The sequence below is a fragment of the Mesitornis unicolor genome, unplaced genomic scaffold (assembly GCF_000695765.1).
Source record: "Mesitornis unicolor isolate BGI_N332 unplaced genomic scaffold, ASM69576v1 scaffold10197, whole genome shotgun sequence".
NCBI lineage: Eukaryota > Metazoa > Chordata > Aves > Mesitornithiformes > Mesitornithidae > Mesitornis > Mesitornis unicolor.
In genome coordinates, this window is record NW_010198376.1 from 1 (window position 1) to 23,050 (window position 23,050).

General features: G+C 41.4%; 1 protein-coding gene across 1 annotated transcript in view; it reads left to right on the forward strand.

The window, feature by feature from the left end:
• Positions 1-1,726: 1,726 nt before the first annotated feature.
• GLYR1 (glyoxylate reductase 1 homolog (Arabidopsis)) overlaps positions 1,727-23,050 on the forward strand; it is a gene marked incomplete at its 5' end in the record, with an annotated part of 24,667 nt that continues 3,343 nt past the window's right edge. Inside the window, 10 exons of the mRNA XM_010189124.1 lie at positions 1,727-1,763; positions 3,027-3,106; positions 11,292-11,430; positions 11,996-12,238; positions 15,228-15,314; positions 18,245-18,301; positions 19,371-19,421; positions 19,534-19,607; positions 21,417-21,516; positions 22,662-22,772. Coding sequence (XP_010187426.1) covers positions 1,727-1,763; positions 3,027-3,106; positions 11,292-11,430; positions 11,996-12,238; positions 15,228-15,314; positions 18,245-18,301; positions 19,371-19,421; positions 19,534-19,607; positions 21,417-21,516; positions 22,662-22,772 — 979 coding nt within the window. The remainder of the gene's footprint in view (positions 1,764-3,026; positions 3,107-11,291; positions 11,431-11,995; positions 12,239-15,227; positions 15,315-18,244; positions 18,302-19,370; positions 19,422-19,533; positions 19,608-21,416; positions 21,517-22,661; positions 22,773-23,050) is intronic.

Genomic DNA, 23,050 nt, shown 5'->3' on the forward strand with positions numbered 1-23,050 from the left:
GAGGGGAGGCGGGCTCGACTTCTAGCCGGCCCGGCACCGGAGGCTAACAAGAGGTAGCACAGAAAAGAACCTGTATAAGAAGGATGGGGGTGAGGAGAGCAGGATAGAGGGGTTGGGCTAGAGACACGGTCTCTTCCCAAGGGAGAGAAGAAGGCATATAAATAAGTTAATATGTGTTTAGGGAGAGCAATGATACAATTTTTTGACAATGCTTTAATGAAGCGACACAACAATCCGGAAAAACCGTGGTTTTTTTGTAGATCAGGATGTCCCTGTTGAAGCTGACAGAAGCCATTTCCCCTTGTCACTCCAGTTTTACCCTTAAATAGAGCATTGTGATTTTGTATATCCTGATCAGGAGAACTGAGGGCATCGAGCTCCGTGAGCAGTGATTTTTAAGTTCATAGGCTCTACAGGCTAGAGCGTCCTGCTAGGGCTTGCAAGATATAGCTAATCCCCAACACGCAAGTGCATGCATTTATATTTATATCCCAGATAAAAAGAAGCGCGTGCTCCGGGCTGTGACAACTGCAGTTTCTCGTCCGAAAAATTGTCAGTGCTGTGACGTTGTCTAATTTGTATAGCAAAGTAAGTAAAGATTGGTTCCTTTCAGCAATTTTTTTTCAAATGAGGATTTGGGGAGTGCACTGCTCTCAGTGTTGGAATGTAGATTATCCTGCTTTAGTTCTGTACATGACAGCCTAGACAGGAGCTATCCCTAGAGCCATCGCAGAAGAACTGTAACAATAAGACAGAAATATATGAAAGGCTTTGATGAATGTCTTGTTCAGTACAAGAATGGAAGCATCAAATATGAAACATGGGGCATGATTACAGCTCTTGGCAGTGCTCCTGCCTGACCACCGCTGCCGAATCATCTGTGTAGCGTTGCCATCTCGCAAGGGGTTGCGGTGCCACTTGCTGAGGATTTTTTTTCAGGAGCTGGGGAGGTCCACAGGTTTTTTGCCAGCTTCTTGCAAGACAACAACTGATAAGATTTTGTGAGAGCACTGCAGCCTGAGTAAGTGACAAGGGTAAGAGAATGATAAAGCCATCATGCTGAGGGCGAAAACTGATGTCTCTTCCTCCTCTGTGAAGAAGTAGTTTTATGTAGCTTTCTTAATGGAAACATTTGCAAGGGTAGGAAATAAACTTTTCTGCCTTTCTTATGGCTCTTTCATGTGTGTAGCATGTCTTACTGTGGTGGTGAACATCTGAAGACAAGATAATGGAGCAACGTCTTTTCAGGGGATCCTGCCATTAATGCTTTCCTGCGGGAGTGTCTGAGAATCTCGGCTCTCTGAGCTGGAAGTTGGTGGCTGCTCTGTTTGCCAGACCATTCTGACCGGATGGATATCAGTTACCAACCTGAACTTTGGTTTGGTTGCCTGCATCAGTACTTTTTTCAGTTCCTTGTGAGGGAATAGCTGGTCTACGAGAGTAATAAGCACTGCAGCACTGTGTCTTCAGGCAGTAGCTGTGCTGCTGCTGTTCTGTTCACTTGAGTTCTGATAGTCCAGCGAGTTCATGCAGACTGTTTAGAGGCTTCATGTAGGTGTCAGGAATATAGTTCTTGTGTCAGCTGCACATCTGGCCTTTGACGGTAGGTTTTGACTGTAAGTTGTAGCTCTGAAAATGAAAAATATGGCCTAATGCAAAAAAGTAGACATGGAATAGTTGGTTTTGCTCTGGTTCTAATGCCTAATACTTTCTTTTTTTTCTCTAGGGGAAAGCTGGGCCGGTATCCCCCATGGCCAGGAAAGGTGAGGTTTGGTTGAGGGTTTTGTTTGTTTAAATTGTTGCTTTCTTAGTTCTTGTTTGTTTGTTTTTGCTTTTTTCCTTCTGCACAGAGAAAGCTTTGCCTGAAAGTGTTTTAGTTAAAGATTAATAATCAGCTGGTTTGGTTGGATTTTTTGGGGTTGGTGTTTTTTTGTTTGATTGGTTTGGGTTTTTTGTTTTGTTTGTTGTTGTTTGCTTTTTGGTTTTGTTTTTAAATAAATGGCCCACAAATCTAAACTATGAACCAGTTTGTTTAGGGCTTTATTTGATCTGGAAGTGCAGCCTGTCACTGACAGCTGTTAGTTCAGATGGAGTGAAAAGCAAGAGAGCTGTTCATCCAGCTCTGGAACTGATTCTGTTTCCCAGATTTAGTTATTTAATCCCTCTCACTTTCTGCAAGACAGGTTTCTTTCCTCCCATAGTAAATTGGTTAAATACACTGTGTTAAATAATAGAAATAAAGTCTGGGTTTTCAAGATACTGTTTTAGCGCTATATTTGATAATACAATTCTGAGGCTAGGGAGTAGTTAAACTTTCTTTTTTGGTTTGGTTGTAGTATTTTTCTGATGAAAAGCCAAAAATATTTTTAAAATTCCATGTGCCATTTTTATTATTTCTGCTTTTCTTTAAGACTTTTGTTTTTAGTTTTGGTGTAGGTATGAGGACTATGCATGCTGAGATAATGGCATATGGCAGGGAAAAGTGTTGTCAGTGTAACGTTTGGTTATGGCATCAAGTTAAGTCCAGGCTTCCCTGCAGACTTTAAGGTGTCACCTTTGTAACTGAACTAAAATGAATTAAAGCTTTTCTCTTTATTAATATTTTAAACTTTATAAGCAGTCTACTCTGAGAGTAAAGACAAATCTTTAAATGTAAATTTTAGAAGTTACCTAAGTGGAACAGACTTTTATTAATGCCATTTGACTTTATAAATTTTAAAAAAGAATGCTAGCTTTTCTGTTGGGGATAGGGAAAAGAAAACCTCGCTAAGAAGGTAGTGATGTATCTGTTGAGTTTGGGTGCTTTTTCACTCTGCTGCCTCTGCATACCCAGATCTAAGGAAATAGATGGGTTACATATTTATTGAAAGACTTATAACAGTCAAGTTCTTTTCCTAGTCAGATTAAAAAAAAAAAAAACTACAACAAAAAATAAATCTACAACAGCTGTTAAAACACAACGGTAAAATCAGAGAGTATAAATTTTCATTATATGCTTTTTAACTTTCACTTCTAATCACCTTCAGATTGTTAATCCACCTAAAGATCTGAAGAAACCTCGTGGAAAGAAGTGCTTCTTTGTGAAGTTTTTTGGAACAGAAGATCAGTATGTACCTGCTTGTTTTCATCTCGTGAAAATACTGTGCCACATAATATGGATATTTCGTGATAGAGATATTTGCTAACACAGTGCAGTGTAGCTTTGCAAAAGATTGTCTTTGATCTACACGCAAAATAAATCGCCTCTTATTGCACGCTATAGCTGCTTATGTGGGTGTACAAGGACTGCAGAGACTTACTCAAATCACGTTAGGATTTTAGTTGCTGCTGTGAAGAAAAGTTCTTGGTAGCTTGCCATTTTCAGGGGAGTTGGTGTGATGTGGCTGGGTTAGATTTTTAGCATGTAACCATGTACGGGGAAGGTAGGGCTTAAGAGTAGTAATTTGTTTTTCTGCCAGGAAAAAAACCAGCTATTTGCCATTTGTACAAGGATATACAGTCATACCTGGTGACTGAAAACATTCTTGCTGTGCTTTGGGAAGACTTTGCAGTATACAAAAGCCAAAACTATTGTAGACTACCTTTTTGCAAGGCAGAATTTTTTTATTGCAAACACACAAACAAAATCTTAGTTGCCTTAGACCTAGATAGTTACAAACTGGAAAAAAAACAACCCACAGAAACCTGAGAACTTGTGTATTTTATGAAACTGAAAATTATTTTTCTTACTTTTTCAGTTTCTCCCTTTGTTTTCTGCTATTTTACATTAAGGCAGAAAATTGGAAAACTCTTTACTTTTCTGAAGGAAAAGGTAACAAGAACTGAGACCATTTAGTGGATGTTTCTTAAGGATGTTATTTTTGGCTACTACATTTTTGCTCAATATTTAAAAATCATTTTCCATTAGGAACTGAGGTCTAAACTTGATAGAGTAAAAGTGAATGCTCCATACCAATAGGCAGGTTTGTTGGATCTCTAGTAATGTAAGGCAGTTTAAGGTTGAGTTGAGGGCAGAGTGTTTTGTGGTAGTGGTGGTGTTAGACGTGGTTGGTTGAGCTAATCAAGCTCTAGAAGTTGAGGAGGTTGACTCTTTTTTTTTCCTGATTGTTTGTTCTCGATTCTTGTATTTTGTGTTACTGAATCAAATACAGAGATGTTTTGTGTTAAGTTTGGGAAAAGTGGTCATATGTCTGGGGTACTGTAGCTGAGATTAGCAGCGTGATTGCAAATGAAGAGTTCAGAGCTGGAAAATAATCAGGGTTTATTACATGATTCTAGAGCTCTGACTAGGGAAAATCCTGTCGTCTGGCACAGTAAGGTAGTGTGACTGTTGTCGTGTCTCCCCCTCCCCCCTCCGTCTCCAGCTTGTGAAATGTAATCATTTCCTGCTAGATAATCATGATTTAGAAATTTGCTTGCTTTGACTGGCATACTCTATCTGAAAATTAAATAGAAGTAAATACTATCCCCTTTGTTCTTCTTTTAAAATAATATTGGTAGGCAGAATAGAGAGAAACTTGAGTTCTGTTCTGTCCTGACTTGGAACTTTTAAAAGAGAGTGCTGTTCTAACCAGGTGCTGCTTGAGAAAATCCTTATCTTTGAGCATAATCAACAAACCAAATCAGGAAAAATAAAAATTATTTCACTTAAAATGTAAGCATGAAATGAAAATCCCTTTACTTACATTGTGCAAGTAAACTAATGTGTTTTGCAAATACTTTTTTCTAGGTGTGTATAAACAGTAAGTGGAAATGGCTAACTGACAGAATGTCACTGCTCTCCATATGAACAGAGAGCAAGTAGAGGGATGCGAAGCTCCATCACTGGCTGTAGTCTGTGGTGTGATGAGTGTACTGACTCATACTGATATTCTAGTGCATGTTGCTTCTCTTTTCTAGCACTTCACTCTTTCTGCCACTTTCACGTTTGTAAGGTGACAGTACACCTGTAAAAACAGACACTGGTCTGTTTTTACAGCTCTTCTGTTCTTGCCTTACTCGGAGTTACCAGGTGAGGATCTGGGTATAGGCCATTTCCCTGTTGTCCAGTGCATACGGTGTTGCTAGCTGCTGGGCAGAATCCCTCCCACAAACATCTGAGGGTGGTTGCCAGCCTGTTTGTCGATGCGTAGGCGTTCTCAGACTTGATAGTCCTACTTTCTTCTGAGGATTCCCAGAATCCTAGAACTGACCAGAAATGCCATCATTTCAGGCTGGGTAAAAATTGTTTCCTCCTGACTTACGTGGCTTCAGTTTGCCATACTGAAGATTAAGGAAAAAGCTGCTTAGAAGTAAGAACTGGTGTGCGTGCATCTGAGCGGAGTGGAGGGATGAATAAAAACATACCGAGGAGTTTGGAAGTAGTTTTACTGTAGTGTATGGATAGGGTTACATTTTTGGATGGATAGGTTTTGGTTATTTATTAAATCCTGAATAGCTTAGAATACAGCACAGAACAAAATTCATCTTTCTTTACCTCAGTTGAATACTAATATTTACTGGCCCAGTGCGATGCTGCAGTGACTAAAGAAGTGCATTAACTGTAAGACTGTAAGTAGTTTTGGCTAAAGACATAAAAGCGAAAGCATGAGTGCGTTCAGACTGCTCTAAGGCCTGCCTTTTCACAAAGTTTCTACTGAGCTCAGTGCTCCTTATGTTTATTGTGTAGGTGGAGTTAGTTGCTTCTGTCACTTTCAAAGTAATGGGTTTTCTTGAAGATAAAGATTCTGTACCCATGAAAGAAGAATTTCCCTATTTATTTGAACAGTGAAGTACTGCTATGCTTTACTGCAGTGAAGGCTACCTTGAATTTTCACAGTAGTAATTTAATATGTATGTCCTATTCTAAACAATTGCCTTAATTGTGATGCAGATATGCACGTAATATGCCTTATTAACTTGTTCTCCTAATTGGTAAGGAGATTTTTCTGTTCAGCCTAGGAATTCTTCTGAGTGTCTCTTCTCAAAGTAAGTCACATTAAAAAGATTCTTCATCTAAAATGGAAGAGTTGATGTTTCTTACCCATAGACCTGGCACGCATATAACGACAAACAATTATGGGAGTATAAACAACAACTTTAGTCTTTCTAAGTAGGAATGGAACTTTGACCTCTTATCTGTTTCTAACTGTGCTTTTCAGGTAGTTTTTAACATCCCCTTCTATTCCCCAAGCTACAGTTTTGTCCTAGGAAATCTTTGTAGATCCTTCCAGTAGTCAAGTACTGCAACGTAAGAACTTACACATTCCTGTATACATGCATTTATTGCTTTTAGTAGTTAGAACTAATGGCAGGCCTGTAGCCTACAAGTCTTTCTTGGTGTGCTTTATCCAGTTAAAAATATTCTTACATTTCATGGCCTGCTTGGGAATTCATTATGACACTGTCAAACCTAAAATAAATTGTTTTGACAGTATTGCCCTACTATGTTTCATAGAAATACATGTACAAACACACACATTACCTCTCATCCCACCCTCTTCCCCCAGTAGATATTCTGTAGTAGCAAAAACAATAGGCAGCTGGACCAGTCCATTCTTACTCATAGCACCTTTTTGAAGCATCAGTAACAAAACTAAATAGTCTCACTAAATGTGGTGGGGTCAAGGGGCACTTCCTGATTTCGTATATTAAGGAAAAGTTGAAGGAAGCTTGCAATTCAAGATAAGTGTAATAATCTGCAGCTTATTTCCATCAGAGACAGTGATTTTTAACACAACACTCACTGCCTTCCCATCTTCCGTGTCCTGGTGGGATGCAAACATCTACCCTCTTCTGCCACTGTTCTCCCTGGTTTTTGAGGAGAGAGAAATTTCTGGATGTTGTCTTACTAAAAGATTATTTCAGGTCCTGACATCAGAAAATGCTTGCTTCAAGTTTGCCAAGTGTTGGAGGTGGCACACTTCAGCAATTGGAGGAGGCAGAGGGGTATGGGCTAAGGTAGCAGAGAGGGTTTGCTTACATTGCTGGTGTTTCTCAGACAGATTATCCCATGCAGAGCTCTGTGTTGCTGTAGCTGAACTGCTGTAAGGCAGAGCTGGCTGGAATGTTGTTCAGCATCTCTGCAGGCAGAGTGCCACGGCTGAAAATCACTACAGTCAAAACTTTTCCACCTTTTATTGGTATCTTTGTGTGTGTAAGTACTCTGCAAATTTTTTTATTGCACAAATTTGAAAAATCTAATACTTATTTCTTTCAGTATTGCCCTGATGCTTATTTTCTTTTGCTAAATATTCCCTCCTTTTAGCTGCATTAGAGTGGTTGTTTTTGTATGTTTTTTCCTATTAAGTTTACATATCAAATTCCAGAGTTCAGCCGTTTGAGTTGTTTTACTGATGAAAACTGGGACATCCCCTTTTAACAGCAGGAAACCCATCTTGATTCCTCTGTTGTGTGCTCACACATGCTGGGCTTGTAAATAGCCAAGCAGTTTTCTTTTGATTTTTCAAGATTGGTTGTGTTAGCATTTATTATGAGTATCTAAATGGCTGCAGCATAAAATTTTGTGTCAGTTTTTCCCAGGCAGTAGGAAGTAATAGAAATTTGGAGATACAGTGCCACTGTTTTCCATCCCTAACTGTAAGGCTTGCAAAAAGTGAGTATTTGTGGATATTCCTCCACTTCGATTTCTCCAGTTTATGATTAGAAATTGGTATCTTTAGCCTGGAATAGAGTGGCTAGCAAGTTGGGGGTTTTAAGGTCTCCTTGCTTGTGCAGAGAGATCATGAATTTGAATCCTGTATCTCTGGTTGCATCTCTTCCCTGCCACTGTTTTCCATGCAGCACCAGGTCACATATGTTTTTGCCTCTACTTTACAAGCATTTAAAGTTTTGATTATTGTTCATTAATATGACATGGGTTTTACATGAGTGATGGTTGTATAAGCATATTTTGGAGAGGATGAAGAAGGGTGTGGAGGAATGAGCAGATAAACCCATTACTAATGTATTTTTTTTTTTACATCTTTTCACTTTCCATTTAGCCCGTTCTTTACAGATACCAGATGACTCTATGCAGCAGTATGAATAAAATTTCATCTTAAATATGACATCTTCAGTAATGTAATGCTACTGGTGCTTTTCTAGGGAATTACTTCATTCCTGAGTCAGGAGAGAAATAGTAGTAGTTCCTTTTATATGTTGCATCCTAGAGACCTTTTACATAAATATTGGCCTTCAGTAGCTTTGAGGTTATTGCTTAACAGAGAGATCTTGTGTTTAAACATGAATGATTTTGTTTGATGGAAAAGTTCTTTAGTTTTCAAGTGTTTGAAGCATTGCTCACAAATATTTTACAAACATCTGGTGTCAGAAGATCACAGAATCACAGATGATGAGGCCATATCTTACAGATCATTGTCCAAGTAGGTGACACACAAAGGATAAACTGGAAAGGAAAAGAAAGATTTTTAAATCAATCAATTAATGACTTTTTAACCTTGAGACAGCATTTAAGACTGTTTTTAGCTTATTAGTTTGTTTCGGAGTTCTCTTTGTCCTGGGAGATCACAGGTGCCAGAATGTACCTTCAAAGCCAGGAGCCAGAAAACTTTGTGCTTCAGACTTTCTCTATACCAATGGAAAAGTAATGAGAAAGGAAGCTAATGAATGTATGCAGTGAGGAGGAGTAGGATGTGTAGAAACCTAAGAAATTGCCTTGATAGGAAAAAAATAGTTATTTTTATTTTATTAAATTAATCTGTTTAACTGAATTTAAAGTATGTTGAGTTTTGGGTCTATCACTACAAGAAGGACATTGAGGCATTGGAGTGTGCCCAGAGAAGATGTAACAAAGCTGGTAAAGGGTCTGGATCCCAAGTCTTGTGGGGAGCAGCTGAGGGAACTGGGGTTGTTTAGCCTGGAGAAGAAGAGGCTGAGGGGAGACCTTATCACCCTCTACAACTACCTGAAAGGAGGCAGTAGCGAGATGGGTGTTGGTCTCTTCTCCCAGGTAACAAGCGATAGGACGAGAGGAAATGACCTTAAATTGTGCCAGGGGAGGTTTAGATTGGATATTAGGAACACTTTTTTTACTGAAAGAGTGGAACAGGCTGCCCAGGGAAGTGATGGAGTCACCATCCCTGGAGGTGTTCAAAATACGTGTAGATGTGGCACCTCCAGATGTGGATTAGTGGGCATGGTGGTGGTAGGTTAACAGTTCGACTCTATGATTTTAAAGGTTTCTTCCAACCTTCATGATTCTGTGATTTCATGAAAATTTAGCAACAACATTTAATGTACTTTGTTGTAGAATCATAGAATGGTTTCGGTTGGAAAAGACCTTTAAGATTACTTAGTCCAGCCATCAATCCAGCCCTACTAAGTCTGCTACTGGACCATGTCCCTAAGCACATCTACTCATCTTTTAAATACCTTCAGGGATGGCAGCTCAGCGACCTCCCTGGGCAGCCTGTTCCAATGCTTATAATGTACTCCAAAACTTTGCTTGCTTTATATACATAATGGAAAGGCTTCTCATGAGTTGATGTTATTAAGTACCTCAGGACACTTTGTCACTGAGTGCCACACAGAAGAGCTTTGCAGTACAAGAGAATTTTAAGATATGTTTCATGATAATGTCTGGGCACCTAGAATGGATTCTCTGAATAGCTTCTGGATGACAGGCTTGAGTCTGAAAGTAATAATTTCACTTGTCACATTATGTTAAGTCAGTTATTATGAAGATGATGTAAACTAAGCAAAATAATTCAGTTTTGGGTGCAAAAGAGTACTGGGTTCTGCGTCCAGGCTATAGTGGAGTAATGATGTAGACTATACCGACACTGTAACAAGGATCCTCGCACTTTTTCCGGTCAGTTCTAGCAGGAGGCCTCATTTCTCCAAGTGTAACCCAAAAAATTTCAGTCTGCTTTAAGCAAGTTGATCTGTGACTACAGACAGTGGCTAATGCCAGTGAAGGATCTCTATGAAGTCTTGACAGTTTACTGGGCTTTACTACTTTGTGAAAAGAGGACAAGCAAGATCCAGCAAAGCATTCATATTATTATTGTTATTTTCACCTTTATGTTCAGTTTAACTCTGTGACAGGATGCATAGTGTCTGAAGAGGCAGCTATTAAAGCACTTTACTTGCATTCAGAAGCTAGACCCCACTGGAGAATAGTTAATACCTGTAATCATGGCTAGTCACTGTTTGTAACATGGAGATGTTTTGGGACCAGAGAAGATCAGTTTGACTGGTTTTTACTGTGTGTTGGACTGCAGTATGCTAGGAAGTGCCGTTTGCCATCCTAGCTCAGGGGAGGCTCTTCTAAAACTTACACAGGTCTGTTCTCAGTAGGATGGCAAGAATTTTGTAACAGTGTGGATGATAAGCGTGGGCTTGAATCTGAGGACACAGGAAGACAGTCTAGTCTCTACTAGAGCAACAAGGAATGTTGAAAGCAAAGGCATTCCCCCAAGCTGCAGTGAAGGGAGTGGTAGAAGAGCTTGTCAAACTGAAGGGAAGTGGAGTTGTCATGCCGATCTTGACCACTTAACCATTTGGTAAATGACAAGAAATCCTATTCAGCAGCAGTGGAAACAGGGAAGTCACTTGAGTATTCTCTCAGGACTGCAGTCAGGTTAATACTCTGCTACTGTGCCAGTTTATCTTAAAATATCAACAGTGAAGAAAATGATTATTTTTTTCACAGAATTGAAAATGTTGGTTTTGTGCAGAATATCTGGGTACATCAGAAATATGTTTGGTAATGAGCTGTGGCATTTGCGCTAACTTTATTTGTGATTAGCTCTATTCTGTGATATGCAATTTTGTTTTTTTTTCCTCCAGTTCTTGCAGACTCTTTTGTGTGCACAGTGTGCTTGAACAATGGATTGATGTCTTAAAATTGTTACGGGGCCTCCACTTTCAACAACCTCTTGAGCAGATTCATATTATTGGCAACCTTATGTGGAGGCATGTGATCGTGGGTGTTTCTCCCAGTGATACAAGAGTGGTCACTAGTCTGCCTTTGTTCTACACGAGTACCTATGATCACATCCAAAAACTGTCTTGCTGGTAGAGAATATGAATAACGTTTCAAGTGGAGCACTGCTGGCGTGAGACGATATGAAACTTGAGAGAGAAACTAAGTGGAAGTACCAGAAGAAAGGTCTCGGTGAATGCAGAAATCATAGCCCTTCAGGTTGTAGAAAGCAAGTGACTTTGGGCTGGTATTAGCAGTTGCTCTGGAGAAAAAAATAAAGTGTATCTGTGTGTTTCTAAAAGCAGGGTGCTTGAGGAAGTTGCTGTTTGGAGAACATAACTAACATTTTCCTTTTGGTTTCTAGTGCTTGGATCAAAGTGGAGCAGCTGAAGCCTTATCACCCTCACAAAGAGGAAATGATAAAGATTAACAAGGGTAAGCGCTTCCAGCAAGCTGTGGATGCTGTAGAGGAGTTCCTTAGAAAAACCAAAGGCAAGGACCAGGTGAGCGGGTTCTTTTTTGTGTGCATCAAAACAAACCTTGGCATGAATGATGGTCAGATGCATTTTTGTGTGAGAGGAGTTTGTTCCCCCTGGCAAGTTGAGAGGGGTGTTTGTTTTCATTCCTTTGGTGAGGGTTTTTTTCCCTATTCTCTCTTCCCCATTCAGTCTTGTGTGGTGGGAAAAAGGTGGTGTTAAAACTGATGGAGAAACTGAAGAGGCTAACTGATCTTACAGTGGTTTGATAAATCAGTCTTAAGTCTTGGGCTAGAATTTGATATCTACTAATCTTGTCTCTGTTATATTGGAAGTGCACGCACTCCCAGCAAGTCTTCAAGTGGTCTGTTCTGTTGCTTGCTTGCTTGATCTGATGTGTTTTTGCAGGAGAACTAACCAGGAACTTCACTCTCCGACTCCAAAGGGCTAACATATCTAGTTTTCAAGTTATTGTGCTGTTGTTTTGCTTGATAGTAATCAGCACAGGATCCTTCACATCCTTGGTTTTGCATGAAAATCATTCCAGCTCTTCTCTTCTTTCCTTACCATCTTCTATTCTGTAATCTCTCAGGCGTCTTCCCATAACTCCAATGAAGAGAAGAATCGGCGTAATTCCAGTGAAGAAAGAGGCAAGCAATCCGCTGGTGAAGAGAAACGCAAGGCCAGTTTGTCTGAAGGGAAGTCGAAGAAGGGCACAGGGGAAGGAAAAAAGAGGGTCTCTTCTGTATCGTCAGAGAGAGGATCAAAATCACCTTTGAAAAGAGCCCAGGATCAGAGCCCCCGAAAGCGGGGGCGTCCACCCAAGGATGAGAAGGTTTGTGTTGTGCATGTCCGCCAGTGCCCTGTGGACTTTGCAGATGGACTCTAGGGTTGACTGGCACCTTGACTAGCAGGCCAGCAGGAAGAGTCAGTTCAGTATCAGGTTTTTTTAAGCTGTTCCATGTTACTACTTCTAGACCATTTGGCTGCCTGATACCTTTGGCAAGCATGTTGTTGATTCTTCCTGTAATTTTTACCAGTTAGTTATTTTAAGTAGCTCTGTTCATATCTTTGAGAGGGCTTTGAGAGCTGTATCATGAGACTCCGCCTTTCATCTTGCCATCTCTCAAGTTTGGTTTTCTGTGGGAAGAATTAGTGAAGAGATGAGTCTTCATCTGATTCCTGACTTCTCCCATCTCATCTACTTTGTATGATTAAGTGATTAGTAGTCACTCACCTTTACCCTCAGTACTCTCAGAGGGTGGATGTTCTTAAGGGCTAGGGCCTTAAGAAGAAACTCTTCTAGCCTGGGGAATCCTCCAGAAGAATTAATTGTGTTTATTTCAGCTTCTATGCTGTAGGATATATCTCCATCCTCCACTATAGAAGTCCAACCTTGGAGCATTATTACTGTGTCCCCATTACTTCCTTGTTACTTCTGGATGTTGTGGCAGCAAGGATAGCCACCAGTACTTTGTCTACCTTCATCTAGAGTTCCAGACATTTTATTTATTGTGGAACTCATTGTTGCGGTCCAGATCTTTCTTTTCCAAATGGATAATTATTTCAGAGGATTATTACAATGCACATGCTCTATCGGAGACTACACCTGAAGATCATTGGGAGACTTCAGCTGATACACCATGCAGCAGCCTGCTTGGTCACCTCTGCTTCAGAAGGATCACCTTATGCTGTGCTTCACAATCTTTGCTTTCAGTGTACTCCAGGATGCGAGTCAAGATGCCAGTCTTTGATCTCCAAAATTGTGAATGGATTTGCCTTCACTGGTTGAACAGCAGACTCTTTGTTGATGTAGTGAAACGAAGCTGATCATCTCACATATTAGCTATGAAGGAAATACTGGCTTTTTTTTTTTTTAGAGCCAGCTTCTGCTGAATCAGGCGGTACAGCAGAGCCCATCAGTTTCCATTTTTGGAGGGAGTTGGAGGAGGGGAGGAATGGATGCATATTTGTGAATTCTTACTAATAACTACAGAACCTATGACTTCACTGATGCAGGAAAACACTGTACCAGCAACATACTTTCACCTTTCAAAGTGTCTTGCCATGAGCATGTTACATCTCTGCATATTTCTGTTACAATAAGCCATGGGGCCTCTTTTTCCACTTGCAAAGTGCTTTTGTGTCTTTGAGCTAGATTCTTTCCAAAACTGATCAAAACTAGTGGCTGAGAGAATTCTCATTGTGCTGACACACTGCATGCTTAGGTTTTACTGTATTAGCTACCTTGGGACATTAGAAAGCTTTGGATGAGTTAATTGTGGTAGCAGAAATTATTTTACTGGCAAATTGCAAGCAGAGTGGTTTTAAGCAGCTTATCACAAAGAAGTGGTCAGCTATGTGAGGTGTCTGGCCACAGACCACAGAAATAAGCAGGCTAATGTAGGAAAGTAGCCTTATAGGTTCTGGAAAGTAATATACTGAGAATTAAAGAAATTGCCATGAAAATGTAACAGTACTGCCTTAATACCATTTTATAGCCTGTGAAACAATTTTAAAATCTTGTAATCTTCTTGACTGTTTCTCATAATTTCCCCAAGTTCTTAGCCCTAGGGTAGAAAACATTTATGTTGGTATACTGTATTACTGCCATTTTGCGATTTGAGGTTTTTGTCTTATCACAGTCTAAATTCTGGCTTTCCAAGTGATAAGGATGCACAGAATTCAAGGATCCAGTTGTCACTGAGTTGTGCTCTATCTGGGAATGCTCTGTAGGCATACATGATCATTCAGATACTTTCATTATTAAGCTTACATGAGTATTTTCTAAGGACCAACATGACTTCATAAGTATCAGAGCAGGTTTCATCCACGCTTCATTAGTTGAAACAGTAGCGTGGTCTCTAAGGAGAGAATTTTAGTGTGCAAGGCTTTCCCTTTAAGGTTGGAGACTGATGTTTTTGCAAATTGTCCCTGCTAACAGGTGAAACAGTTGCATCAATCCAGGTTGCCTCCAAGAGTCTTGCTCTTACATTTTTGCAAACCGTGCTCTTGTCTTGTGGTTCTGCACGGACACTAAGGTATATTGTGCGTTTTCAGGAAGTAGTTTTGGAGGGGAGGTAATGTGGTTCCATTTCTGAACCCTTATTTCAGGAACATAACACGTGTTCTGCACATTCTCTTCATATAGCATAAAGACATGTCTGTAGCATATATGTATAACCTGTAGACCGATTTTAACCTATATATATTGGGGAATTAAGAAAAACTTTAATATGCTCAACAGAAAAAAACCCAACAAACCATGCATTATATAATGACATTACAAATCGGAGCCTCTTGAGTGAACGGGGCAGTCCACATACCAGTTTCTGTCTCATGGAGTCTGCAAACTGAGCAAATGTGACTGTCAGCCTCATGCTTTGAAGGCTCTCCTGTTAACAGGTAGTCTACTTTTTTTATGACAGTGGAGAATTAGAAGAGTTCAGATCTCTGACTGTCATGATGATGTTAACTTTTTGCATCCACTAGAGAAGAATGCGGATCGAGCGTGTTTGTTTGCTTCTCTGCTCATTGCATGGTTACACAAGTGCAGTGACTCCTTTTACATATGAAGAATGGATTTTCCAGAAGCCATAACTGTGGTTAAATTCCTTTCTTGGCAGTTCATGTTTTTTTCACCTCACCTGTGTTGGTAATATGCTGTGTGTTTAAATATGAGCTCTTCATGGAAAAGCATGTGAAACAGAAGGCATTTGTAGTGCTTCTCAAATCTTTGTATGTGTGCTCATATGATCAACGTGCTGTGGTCAGCCACTGAGCCAGGTTGTAAGCTCTTTCTGATCCTCCTTCTGTCTCCTCAGGACCTCACAATTCCAGAGTCAAGTACAGTGAAGAGAGTGATGACTGGAACAGTGGCTGGGTTTAAATGGCCGCCAAGTGTCAGTGAGGTGAGAAACTTTACAATATATGGGACCTAGGAACTGAATTTGTGGAAGCAAATCTAGAACTTTTTGTCTGGGCTGTAAAAGAGCAAGATCTTCTCTTCCTTTTGTAGGAACAAAATAAGATGCTCTTGTTCTGTCATTCTGTAGTGTAACAAAGCTATACAATATCCTGGGCAATTAAGAAGTATGCTGGGAAGTGAGATCTTGGTCTCTTTGAAACCATTTGCAGATTCACACTTAACTTGCTGCACTCATTTTTGCACTTGTTTCAAAAGTATTTCTGGGACTGGCTTGCCAAAATTGGAAGAGATTATGTGGATAGTCTCTCCCTGTCTGGATGCTGTTGTATGAGGTGGTTTCATTTGATTTCTCTCATAATCAGCTTTTGGAAATGTTTTCTTTTTGTGCATAAGTAAGTGATCAGTAAGGCAGAGTGAGAGCAGTGTGACTGTGGGCTAGCGCTCATGGTGCTCATCAGGGAGGTGAGATACCTGGGCCTGCAGTCCTTGTTGCTGTTGTAATGGGTTTGCCTAGCATGTGACAGTGCTAGGTGTAATCTCTGTTAATACTGCTGTGCTTCAGGATGGTCTTTTGGACTGTAATTAATGTTAAAACACACTGAGATCACTCACTGGAAGAGAGGTGCAGAGGCTTGTGTACTGCCAAGTCTGCCAGCTTTCAGCAGTGCTGAGTCTATTGGTGCTGATTCCAAAACATCCCATTTAGAGTGAGTGGAAATGAAAAACTTTCCTGTGAGGTTTTTGAAAGAGGACTGGTTTCAGATGAAGTAAAGTAATTGTTCTGGTTTTTTTTTTTCTCTGGTTCCCAGAATACTGTTTTAAGGAGTTCCTTGGTAGCTGGAAAATAAGTGTTTTCATTCCCTTGGGAAGAGAGAGAAGTGGGATATGATGTCTCTTCCTCCTATGTTAATCTTGTTTATAATCTTCATTGGTTTTCCTACAGATGAGGAATTTGACTTGAATGGCTTTGGTTTTGTGAATGAAACGCAATGTGAACTGCTGAATTGCAACAGGCTGCTTGATGCAGATGATACATTTTACCCCCTATTTAGGAGTAAGGAATATCTCCATCCTTTATTGGATGCAGGGGAAAATGTAGTGATAAAGGATGAGAAGGCTGAGGTACTTATTGCTGCCTTTGCCTCAGTCTTTAATAGACCAGTTGTTCTGCAGTTACTCAGCCCTCTGAGATGGGAGAATGGGATGGGGAGCAGAATAAACCCCCATAATTCAAGGCGTGAGTGGCCTGCTACACCACTTAAACACACAAAAGTTTATGGGGCCAGATGGGATCCACCCAAAGGTATGGAGGGAGCTGGCAGAAGGGCTCACCAAGTTACTTATCGTTTATCAGCAGTCCTGATTGACTGGAGAGGTCCCAGTTGGCTGGAGGTTGGCAAATGTGATGCCCATCTACAAGAAGAGCTGGAAGGAGGATCTGAGGAACTACAGACCTGTCAGTCTGACCTCAGTGCCAGGGAAGGTCATGGTCATGCCAGCAGCAGATCATCTTGAGTGCCATTACACAGCACATGCAGGACCACCAGATGATCAGGCCCGGTCAGCATGGGTTTATGAAAGCAGGTCCTGCTTGACTGATCTTATCTCCTTCTATGACAAGGTGACCTGCTTGGTTGATGAAGGAAAAGCTGTGTTGTTTACTTGTACCTTAGACACCATTTCCCACAGCATTCTGGAGAAACTGGCTGCTCGTGGCTTGGATGAGTGTACTCTTTGGGTAAAGAGCCGGCTGGATGGCTGGGCCCAAAGAGTGGTGGTGAATGGAGTTAAACCAAGTTGGCAGCTGGTCACAAGTGGTATTCCCCAGGGCTCAGTATTGGGGCCAGTTCTGTTAATATCTGTCGGTGGTCTGGATGCGGGAATCGGGTGCACCATCAGTAAGTTTGCAGATGACACCAAGTTGGGTGGGAATGTTGATCTGCTTGTGGTTAGGGAGGCTCTGCAGAGAGATATGGAGTGACTGGATTGATGTGCTGAGGACAACTGTATGAGGTTCAGTAAAGCCAAGTGCCAGGTCCTGCACTTGGGTCACAGTAACCCCTTGCAATGCTGCAGGCTTGGGGAAGAGTGGCTGGAAAGCTGCTTGGTGGAAAAAGACCTGGAGATGTTGGTTGACAGCCAACTGAGTGTGAGCCAGCAATGTGCCCAGATGACCAAGATGGCCAACAGCATCCTGGCTTGTGTCAGCAATAGTGTGGCCAGCAGGACTAAGGCAGTGATCCTCCCTCTGTACTTGGCACTGGTGAGGCTGCACCTCAACTACTGTGTTCAGTTTTGAGCCCCTCACTACAAGAAAGACATTATGGTGCTGGAATGTGTCCAGAGAAGGGCAACAAAGCTGGTGAAAGGTCTGGAGCCCAGGTCTTGTGAGGAGCAGCTGAGGGAACTGGGGTTGTTTAGCCTGGAGAAGAAGAGACTGAGGGGAGACCTTATTGCTCTCTACAACTACCTGAAAGGAGGTTGTAGTGAGGTGGGTGTTGATCTCTTCTCCCAAGTAACAAGTGATAGGATGAGAGGAAATGGCCTCAGGTTGTGCCAGGGGAGGTTTAGATTGGATAGTAGAAGAATTTTATTCACAGAAAGGGTTGTCAAGCACTGGGACAGGCTGCCCAGGGAAGTGATGGAGTCAGCATCCCTGAAGGTATTTGAAAGATGTGTAGATGTGGCACTTATGGATGTGGTTCAGTGATGGACTTGGCAGTGCTAGGGTAACAGTTTGACTCTATGATCTTAAAGGTCTTTCCCAACCTAAATGATTCTGTGATGATATACATTTTATGTTTTTCACTTTAAGCTATTGTTCTCATGCAGCTTGAGAGAACAAGGGAATTGTGCTGTGGTTGTTCAGTGACCCTGGGAATGATTCTGAGCCTGTACTTTCTCTCTTTATAGCCTGTGAAGGACAGTGATCCACATTTTCATCACTTACTGCTGAGCCAGACAGAGAAGGTGAGGATTTGGCAGACAGGATCTGGTCTGTCTAGCTTGGCATCCTGCCCTTTGCTGGGACTAAGTACAAGGAGTATGCGTAAAGAGCTCTGAATTTCTGTTCTTTGGGGGTTAGTGGCAATTAGAGTCTCACGTGCAATCTTGTAGTTCAATTAATTCCTAACTTTAAGGTTTAGAATGATTTGGCATTGAGTACAGTGAATAGTTTAAGTAATTAAGGATTATCTAGCACATCAGAATTTGACAGATCTGTTGTAGTAAATTCTGTAGGCTCAACATTGAGGGGTAGGAAAAGCTGGTTTCTGTTTAAAAACCCTGTTTTATTGTCTTTGGTTATCCTACCAGTTCCTTCATCTGGATGAACTTGTCAATTAGCTGAATATGGCAGGAGAATTTCCAGGACCAGAAAAGCTCATGTAAAATGTAGCCAGTTTATCTCCTGAGAGGCAGACGTCTTGCAGGATTTTATCGTCAGCAGTGAACATAAGGAGGAAAAGGAAAGATCAAATTAAATGAAAAAGGATTTATATCTAGCTGAGGATCAGGGCAGAGTTGAAGGATTAAGAGCAGCTAACAATTTTAATCGTGCCAAGCTCACCATAAGCAGCATGAGAAGGAGCAGCCTTCATCTTAACATTTGTTGAAAACCATGTGCCTTCTCATATTAACAATAAGTTTTGGCTTCCACAGCTGCATTGATGGACTGAGCATAGATATGAGGCAAGATGCTCCATAGGCTCTAGAGATCTCTGTTTTCTTTGGGCCAAATGTAAGAGTAGGGATGTCCTGGATCCTTGCCTTCCTTGTCATGAACTGCAGAAAGGAGTTTGCAGTACCTGTGTCAGAAGACAGGCTGAATTTCTGAGGCAGAGTGGGAAAGGAAGAGCTTAGTATGTTGCAGTAGGCTTTTTTGGTTTATTTTTTTCCCACAGAGTTTGAGTTTTCCTGCTTTGCAGATGGTGGTGGGTGGGGGAGCTGCCTGTTTGTGTGTAATAAGGATATTGTCTGTTTGCTCAGGAGAGCAAATCGGCACTGTCCTTCCCCTGAATGCTTTGTCTTCCCCACACAGCCAGCTGTCTGCTATCAAGCCATCACAAAGAAGCTGAAGGTTTGTGAAGAGGTAAGGCAAATCTTGGTTTTGATGGGTTTTCCTTATTGTCATGAGGACTTGCAGTTCCTCCAGAACTGTGCACTCTATTTTTTTTTTTTCCTCTTTCCCCCACCCCCCCCAGGAAACAGGATCCACCTCCATCCAGGCAGCAGACAGCACCGCAGTCAATGGCAGTATCACGCCTACAGACAAAAAGTAAGATCTCCAGTGTACTTCAGCCATTTTACCTTTCTCTCCTTCCCAGCTCATACATGCAGCCTTTATCCAGCTTGTCACTGAGAATAAATAAACCTAACATTTTCCTCTAACTACAGATCTCCTCTGTCCTTGTGTGAAGCTCTGATTTGGGGAGCAGAGGGGGAGGGAGGCAGCTAAAAACAAACAGGGATGGTACAGTAGAAAAATTCAGCAGTCTGGCCTGCATACATTTGCAGTTTAGGGCTTTTCTGTAGTTGCCATTTTCCTGTAGGGCACACTGCAGCATGTTAATCAGCAGTACTTCTGAATGCTGTATGAAGCAGAAAGATAAAAGGATATCTTTCTCCAGTAGTGCCTGGCAGTTGACTAGGGTTATTTAATCACTCTCCTGAGCATGGGACACGTGTTCTTCCAGCACAAGAGCTTTGCTGCATAGCATGTGAGCTTTCTGGTTTCTTCTAACGTCCCCCTTCTCCTTTCTAGAGTGAGAGAAGCCTAACTTGAGCTTCCTGTTTCACTCTGTAACTTCCGCTCTGTTCAAACTGAGTTCAGGCCACAACTCGCTGTTTGCCGTGGGGGTTGTTCTCGTGGGATGTCAGTTCTCATCTGTACTCCAGGGGAACCAAAATAACAATGAAGCTGTTCAGGTAAAACAGTCTCTCAGGAAAATGTTGCTCAGAGGTGGGCTGGGAGAGGAAGAGTATCTCCTCTGTTTTAGAGACTTGAAAATAGGTGGACCTTGTTTGGGCTGTTTAGGGAGCCTGTAGCGACTTGCTCTGACCTGTCTAAATTTGTTTGCTCTAACAAAAGGTAGCGTGGCTAGCTGGGAGAGTGCAGGTGGCTTGCAAAAGCCACAGCACATCTGTAGCGTGGCTAATTCTAAAGAATTAACTTGGGAATTGCCAGGCAGATTTCGTTGTGAGGTTACATCAGGCGTGTAACTGAACTTTTCAGAATCTCGTACTAGTGTTGTGGTTTGATATGAAACTGGCTGCATGATGTATAACAGGATCCTTGCAGCAGTGACTGCAAAGGAATTCCTGTTGCAGGTAACTATAGGGATGAAACCTGCTAGTGTGTTGCCTTTTTCTTGAAGATAGGGTGCAAAACTTTTGCCAGCCTTGGTCAGGGCAGGGAAGGCATGGGGGAAGGCGGCTACTGTCTGGGACTGTTGTGTTGTTGTTGCTCATGGTGACCTGTACTGCCTCTGTTTCTGCGTCTGTCCAAAATCACAGCTGCAGGGCTGGGAGTGGATCTTTGGTCTGTGCATAATGCTTAGTAGTCCTTGTTGGGCATTATTAAAATAAAGATTGTAATGTATCATTTAATAGTATAAGCAAGTCATTGTACATGTGACTTAGTTTAAAAGTCAGAAGGTAAATTAGAGAAGCACCTGCTGATCTCTAAATGTTCCTTTTATATTCAATAAGGTAATGGTTGACAACAGAAAGCACAAGAGCAGCAATTTTAATAAAACTAAACAAAACCCAACCAAACAAACCCAGCCCACCCAGACCTTTGATATTTAGGTACTATTCTGAAGCAGATGAAAAACTTTCTTCAGGAAATTGTTAGGGATGCTTGGTATGCTAAATAAATACCAGCTTGCTTTAAAAGCTGGCGTTTTTTAAAGCTCAGCATCTGCCCATTCTAGCATGGCCACAGTGGAACACGTTTGGTTTTGGGATATTTTTTTTCTTCTTTTTGCCAGTGATGCTCCAGGGTTTGCTCTTCATCATTTCCCTGGCCATGAGATGCTGACACCAATTGCTTTCCGTTGCATTAATGTTTATCTCCTCCCCTCAGGATAGGATTTCTGGGACTTGGCTTGATGGGAAGTGGCATTGTCTCCAACTTACTGAAGATGGGTCACACTGTCACTGTCTGGAACAGGACTGCTGAGAAGGTAGGCATGTGTTTAAGGTACAGATGACCCTTACCCTTTTCTAAACACATAGTTACCACCTCTAGCTCAGGGAGGCCTGGAGTCACCAATTGGTCATGGGTGGGAGAGGATGACAAAGAAACACAAGTATACACTTGCCACCTTGATACTTTATGATTTCCTAGCTGAAGCTATAGTTTGTCCTAATATGATCACTATTATGTGAACAGTCCCCACCCCATGGCCATTTTGTATGAGATGAGAGAGTTAGCAGAAAAATTACAACCTTGTATATATGTTGAGGAATGCAATGTTAAGTGCCTCTGGCAGTAGTGCACATTTAAATAGCCAAGTTGTGTCATGGAGCTGGACAAAAAGACCAAGTCCTGGGAAGTTGATCCCGGGAACAGTGTGGTGAGGTGTACTGCTTGACCACAGCTTCATCTACATATCCATTGTGTTGTTTGTGTTGTGGTAACAAAGATCCTGTTGAAAACTTGCTGTGTCATTGGACCAGGATGAGAAGGGTTTTATAGGTGTATTCAAAGTGAAAATGGAGCTTATATTGCACTTAGTTTCTAGCCAGCATTATTACTTCGTTGTGGAGGAGGAAAAATAGGTAACTGAGGGATACGTGGTACTCAGATGTTATTGTAGAATATCAAAGGCAAGAAGGCCACTGTGGTTGCTTTGCTAAAAGGGATTAAAATATTTTTGTTTAACTGCAAAACATGGATGCTATGAGGGGATAGGGTAAGATACAGCTAAGATTTTAAAGCAGCAGCCCACTAAAACACATCAATCTCGGCTGTGCACATTCCTGTTTACTGTCCAGTAACACCTTTTGCTGTTTTTATTGATTTATTTACTGCTTTTCCCTCCTGTCTCTTCCCAAACCCACAACAGTCAATCTCTTATTCCACCGAAGCATTCTCTTTTCCTGTGTCTTCTGATGTTCTTCACTTAGGGTCTCAGAAAAGCTGCAAGAGGGCCCCTTGTGTATGTGTGTGGACAAACCAACAGAAGACATTCCAGTTGCTGTGTAATTAATACGCCTGACTCTTTCTGAGTTGGGTCCAGCAGCAGAGTTTCTTTCAGCAAAATGCTAGAGAACCCATTTGCTCTGTATTTAATTTTTCTTATGTTTGGATTTGTGACTTTTGCAGTGTGATTTGTTCATCCAGGAGGGGGCACGGCTGGGAAGAACCCCTGCTGAAGTTGTTTCCACCTGTGACATCACCTTTGCCTGTGTATCAGATCCAAAAGCAGCCAAGGATGTAAGGATTAGCTCTTATTTTTCCTCCAACAGCTAGACTACAAGATACAGTCATTAAGTGCCAGTTCTGATTCCTACTAAGCAGGGTAGCCTGGGTTATTGTAGATGCTGGACAGTGCAGCTATGTAAAAATATATGTCCCAAAATACTTAAAAGAAAAAACAATCCCTAGGGGGGTATGTTTTGATATCCCTTGGAGTCTACTGCTGCAGTGCCAGGCCCACTTGAACTGCTGTCCTGCAGGATTAGAGTTTCCTTGCAGACACCCTATTGCTTTAC